This window comes from Magnolia sinica, chromosome 15 (genome assembly GCF_029962835.1).
Source record: "Magnolia sinica isolate HGM2019 chromosome 15, MsV1, whole genome shotgun sequence".
Classification (NCBI taxonomy): domain Eukaryota; kingdom Viridiplantae; phylum Streptophyta; class Magnoliopsida; order Magnoliales; family Magnoliaceae; genus Magnolia; species Magnolia sinica.
Window position 1 is genome coordinate 818,982 of NC_080587.1, and position 6,388 is coordinate 825,369.

Genomic DNA, 6,388 nt, shown 5'->3' on the forward strand with positions numbered 1-6,388 from the left:
ACAGGAAGGGGTCTGATAGTAAATTGTAAAAGGAAAAAAGAAAATCAGAAAAATAATAGCAGTTTCGGAGACCGTTCACATTCACATTCACATCGCATGTATCATCAGTATGTCATAAGTTACATCCAATCCGTTGAAAAGGTTGGCTATGTCTTGATGTCAAGGTGGGCCAACCTTTTTAACGGCTAGGATGTCATATACATGTAACACATTGGCCATATGTGCAAGGTGGGCCAACCTTTTTAATGGCTAGGATGTCATATACATGTAACACATCGGCCGTATGTGCAAGGTGGACGGTATCTTTACATTGAGTTGTACCTGATCATGGAGAGTGCTCTAGTGGTGGCAGGACCACTGTTACAGCGAACATCCAACCCGTCCATCAGATGCGTTACCCAAAAATACTCATCAAGCTGATATTTATGATTTCCCTTCATGCAAGTATGTGAACGTTATGACTAGGTTGGATGACAAATAAACATCACTGTGGGCCCTGGAAAGTTTTTAATGGTGCATGTTGAATAACTACTGTTTTGTGTGGTGTGGTCGACATGAGATATGGATCTGTTTCAATTTTTGACTCATGCCCTAAAATGAGCTGCCAAAACTGATGGACGGCATGGATATAACACATATATCATGATTGGCCCACAAATTTTTCAGCACAGACTCCAGGAGTCAATATGGTCCACGTGAGATTTAGTTATGTCGTGGCTTAGGTGGGCCTCAATGATAATCAAGGGTGGGCATCCCCTCCCACCTGAGTTTTGTATCAAGCTGAATTTTGAGGCAGGGGATTGTTGAAGCCACCCATCTGATGAAAGTGTTGGATGTGATATATATATCATGTGGGCCCCACCTCTTTGATCACAGCTTATTAATCCGACAAGAACGCTCCTGCTAGTCAACAATAGAAGAAAAAAATATTAGAAAAATACAATCAAACACCAAACTAGTAAATAAAAAGGAGAGCAGCTAAAGCATTCTATCATTGAAGCCATGGCTAAAGGAGATGTGAAGCTGTTTGGTGTATGGTCGAGGCCTTTCAGTCTCAGAATCATTTTGGCATTGAAACTGAAAGGAATTGAATTTGAATACATAGAAGAAGATCTCTCCAACAAAAGCTCTCAGCTTCTTGAGTACAACCCAATACACAAGAAGATACCGGTCCTCGTCCACAACGGCAAACCGATTGTCGAATCGCTGGTCATTCTTGAATATATTGATGAAATTTGGAAAGACAATCCCATTTTGCCGGTCGACCCTTACGAAAGAGCTACGGCGCGGTTCCTAGCTAAATTAGGAGACGAAAAGGTAGGCAATCCATCCTTCTGTTTTTTTTTTGTTTTTTTACACACGCACACACACCCCCACACACTCACTCTGTAGTGGGATTTCACCAACTATGGATACTCAACTCTCGAGCGGGTGTTGAAGCTCCCAAGAGTCTACCACCGGAGAATGAGTAAGGATCCATCTTAATTATCTACTGGGCCTTTTTGGTGCCTTGTAAATAGAGATGGGTATGGGACGACTCAACTCGGCAAACTCGACTAGTCTGACTCGTGCAGACCCGACTCAATCCGATCCAAGTAGACTTTGTCCAATCCAAACTAAAACGAGTCGACTTTGGGTCACCCAGTAACTCGACTCGACTCAAAATCCAACTCGATACTGATTCGACTCGTGTGTGTGTGTGTGTGACTCAACTCAGCAAACTCGAGTAGACTTTGTCCAATCCAAACTAAAACGAGTTTACTTCGGGTCACCCAATAACTCGACTCAACTCAAAATCCAACTCGACATTGACTCGACTCATGTGTGTGTGTGTGTGTGAGACTCAACTCGGCAAACTCGACTATTCCGACTTGTGCAAACCCGACTCGATCCGATCCGAGTAGACTTTGTCCAATCCAAACTAAAATGAGTAGACTTCGGGTCACCCAATAACTCGACTCGACTCAAAATCCAAATTGATATGTGTGTGTATGTGTAGGAAAATGGTACTTCCCATGAGGTTGAGCTATGTGGGCCCCACCTTGATGTGTGTTGAACATCTACACCATCAATTGGATGCACCATTCCATGGTGGCCAACAGGCATAAAAATCAAGCCAATCTATGTATTGGGTGGGCCACACCATATACAATAGTTTAGAGGGCTTACCCTCCCATTAAAACATTCATAATCATTTATTGGGCCCACCGAGATGTATTTCATGAATCCAAACCATCCATTGTGTGTGTCCCAACTGGATAGGGGTAAGACCAAGTTTCAGCCGCATCCAAAACTCAGGGCCCCACCAAGTACTTTTATATGTTTTAGGTATGTCTTCACATGGTTTTAGATGGTATGGCCCACCTAAGTTCTGTATACGGGTGATTTTTGGCATATCATATAACCTAAATGGGACCTATCAAATACATAATGTAGATTTTCAACACACATCACGGTAAGGCCCACACAGCTTGACCTCATCAGAAGTTCCCATGAGGTTGACCTCATAGTACCATTTCCTCCTATATAAAAAAAAATTCAAATACGATGTTTTAGATATGAGATGCCGCATAGTTGATGGAGAGGCTGTAATTCTGGAAGTGCACCTAGGGTTTGAGTTGTGATTTCAGCCCATGGATACTGTTGTACCCAACCCAACTCGGTACATGTGACCAGTTTGGACTCGGTCCGGATTAGTCCAAGCTAGACCAGGACTTGGATCGGGCCGGGCATGCTGGACTCACTGAGTCAGGTCGAGTTCAGGTCAGCTCTATTTCAAAACCAGGGTCAGCCCTAACTTGGTCCAACTCGACTCGATGCCAAGCTCTACTTGTAAAGAAAGTAACATGCACCATGATGGGCGGTACAGATGTGTGGTGTGCGTCGAGATCTAAATCTGAACCGTTGTATCCAATGGTTGCTTGATCATTGATTAATCATGAATCAATCACATGGGATTGTTTATGTGGCCCATAAGAGCCTTAGGGAAGTCCTAGGGTGCAATACGCCTAGGCTCCAAATTCCACAAGGGCTCATTTTGATGCTTGAGGTAAGCTATTTCATTCTTTCATGTTTCTCTAATTTGGGTGTGTTCAAGACCTCAAATACAAGTAAATTGTTATTATGAATTAAAAAGGTGGTGTTATGAATTTGAAAAGAAATGACCGTTGGACTCTAATGACTGCTTACTACACTTTCAAGACTCTAAGCAAAGGACCCAATCCGGCCCGCCAGGGTTGTAAATCATATTAATGTAGAGTGTTAATTTCAACTAGTTGGATTTTGGGGGCATCCAAACAACACTCAATGAGATTCACAATGCTCCCGATCACACTATCCAACCTTTAGGGCAATCTAGACCATCGATCAATAAGGCCCACCTTATAGAATTCTTACGGTTGCTTCATCTCCGACCGTGCAATAATTTTGGTTTATACAATATGGCCCATTGTCGTCGCTATCGCTATTCAACATCTTGCATAGACAATATTACTCTTCTTTTATTTTCTTTTTCATTCTTACATTGTTTTAAGAATTCTTCGTGTTATACTACAGTGTCTAGAAGCCGTTTGGCGTGTTTTTATAGCTGATGGGAAGGAACAAGAAGAAGCAATTCCTCCAGCCATAGAGAGCCTAAAACCATTAGAAGAGGCGCTCGACGGAAAGAAATTTTTCGATGGGGCGACGATTGGATTCACAGATATTTCACTCAGCTCGATGGTGAACATGGTCCGAGTCTTTGAAGAAATCATTAATACGAGGATAATCAATGAGGCAAAATTTCCATTTTTGTCAGCATGGATTGAGAATTACTTGCATTTTCCAATCATTCAAAACAACTTGCCTCGTCATGATAAAATGGTTGAAAAATTCCGCAGCCGTCGCCTAAGTTACGTGAAGCGAGTCTAAAACTGCATATGGGTGTCCAAGTTGATAGAGTTCATATCCATGTAAGGTATGAATCTGGAGTCATGGCTAGCTTCTCTTCAGTGAGAAAGCATTGAAGTTTAATAACAGGTTTTCTCTTGAGATTTTGATTTTTCTATGTAATTCTTGTTATAAGCATGGCTGTAGTTTGATTGAGGAGCTTACCAATCAAATTAAAAATCAACCTCATCTACGATTGTAGCTGAGCAAGCGGCCTTCTTGGCATGGACTCGGTGTCTATGGGTCCGGTGTTCCCAAGATCAGAAAACCCATTTCAAAATGAACTTTTGAAAATTCAATTTTCAAAATGGGCATAGATTCCAGCTAATTGTCTTTAAATGGCAGAAGATATGGAAGCGCCAAATCTCCATGTATTACTTGCTAACGTTCGATGACAGTACTCCATGGGACATAACACAGAATTTTCTTCTTCACTAATGAAAGACGACCTAGATGAGTGGGTCTACAAGATCTTACAGTCTATACAATCTTGAGACATTCACAAAAGCAAAAAATAAATGGTGCACATCGAGTAGTCCACCTAACCATTAAAGAAGCAGAGATTTGATCACCCTTCTGATTCTATAAGAGTAGGTTAGATGGATAGATTGGATATTAAGCTCGCTTTCTCCCTATTTTCTCTCTGGGACACAGATTGCTGGAAAATTCAACTTTCAATAAAAAATGAAAAGAGAGTACATGAAGAAAAACTTGCATGGAACTCACATATTAGTGACTGCCCACAAGTGGGCCCATGGGTCTATGTCCAATATCTCTCATTCAATTACCTTGTAGAATAACCACGATATACATTGTCTATCTAGCCCGTCTTATAACAATTAGAACTAAAAATCATTATTAAAAAAGAAAAAAAAAAGAGTATCAGATCAGCTAGATTGCTATTGTCTTCTCACATGTGTTTGACTACTAAGCAACCACTTAACTAGCACTCGATAACTAAAGCTTTGTAATATTTGTTATGGTCCGCATGAAAATAGTTGGAAGAGGGACATACACCCTTGATTTTACATGGCTCATTGAAATGTTTACCAAAAATCCATTCCAACCATTAAATGAGTAATCCCAAATTAGAATTAGGGTCGGAACATTAGGCTGAAATGTGATTTTGTGGGCCACACGAAAGGAAACAACTTGATGAAAAAGGTCGACACTTTTCTTTTTCGAGGGCCTACTGTGATGATTATATGAAATTTACTCCAACCATTACATGCTGCACTAAAATTTAAGCCCATAATCCAAAATCATCCCTATCCATGATTCAAGTGGGCCACACAAAAAGGAAATAGTTTGGAAGGTGGGTGTCCCCCTTCACACTTTTCACTCATGTGACCCACCTAAATGATGGATAGGGCTGATTTTTTTTGACATAGGCCTACCATGGGCAGACACATCAAATGTATGGAATTGAATTTCATATAGAGTTGGGCATTGAGTCGAGTCGGACAAAGTTAGGGCTGATCTGACTTGATTCGGTTTTAAAATAGGCCTGACCCAGACTCGATCCAACTCAGTACTGAGTCCAGCATGCCTGACCTGATCCGTATCTGGGTTTGGTCTAGACTAATCCAGACCGAGTCCAACCTAGTCACAAGTACCGAGTTGGGTCAAGTCGGCAACGAGTCGGGTCGAGCGTAGCAGGTATGAACAGGCTAAAATCATAACTCAAAATCTAGATTCACTTGCTTGAATTGTAACCTCTCTGTCAACTCAAAACCTAGGTTTTTTAATATATATATATATGAGTCGAGTTTCGGTTCGAGTTGAATCAGTATTAAGTTGGATTTTGGATTGACTCGAGTCGAATTACTGGGTAACTCAAACTCGATTTGGTTTGATTTTGGATTGGACAAAGTCAACTCGATTCGGATCAACCCATCCACTCGATTTGGATCGACTCGGATCTGAACAAGTCGGAGTCAAGTCAACCCGTGCCAGCTCTAATTTCACATACACATCACGGTGGGACCTACTTGCGCTAGTCACGCACCCACTGTAAATTTCTTAATTTATGGTCGGTTGCCAGGAGCCAAGTGGTCTCCTGCGCCCAGTATGCTGACCTTATCAATAGTCTTGAGGTACGGCCAATAGAAGTGAGACTCACCGTGATGTGTAAGTGAAATCCACCCCAATCACCTTATAAGTCATTCCATTTTAACCGTAGGGCCCAAAAATCAGCCCAGTTAATTCAAGTGGGCCATTCTAACGAAAACAGGTGACTCTGGTTGCGGCATAGGTTAAAGTGGTACATTTTTAAAACACCTAACCCAAGAAGTTTCCATCATCAATAAGGTCGTCCATTTTTAAAACTAGTAACCTAAAGTCTCCGTCATCAATGCTGCTTTGAAACACTTGATTTAGTTAGGCTGTGACCGTAGATCCAGCTTGATACATGTTTATATATCCACACCGTTCATCCATTTTTTCTGATCATTTTAGAGCG

General features: G+C 41.4%; 1 protein-coding gene across 1 annotated transcript; it reads left to right on the top strand.

The window, feature by feature from the left end:
* Positions 1 to 930: 930 nt before the first annotated feature.
* Positions 931 to 4,032, top strand: LOC131227334 (glutathione transferase GST 23-like). The gene is made up of 2 exons (XM_058223120.1): positions 931 to 1,317; positions 3,556 to 4,032. Exons 1-2 carry the CDS (start codon positions 1,003 to 1,005, stop codon positions 3,907 to 3,909), a joined length of 669 nt encoding a protein of 222 aa, XP_058079103.1. The 5' UTR covers positions 931 to 1,002; the 3' UTR covers positions 3,910 to 4,032.
* Positions 4,033 to 6,388: the final 2,356 nt, after the last annotated feature.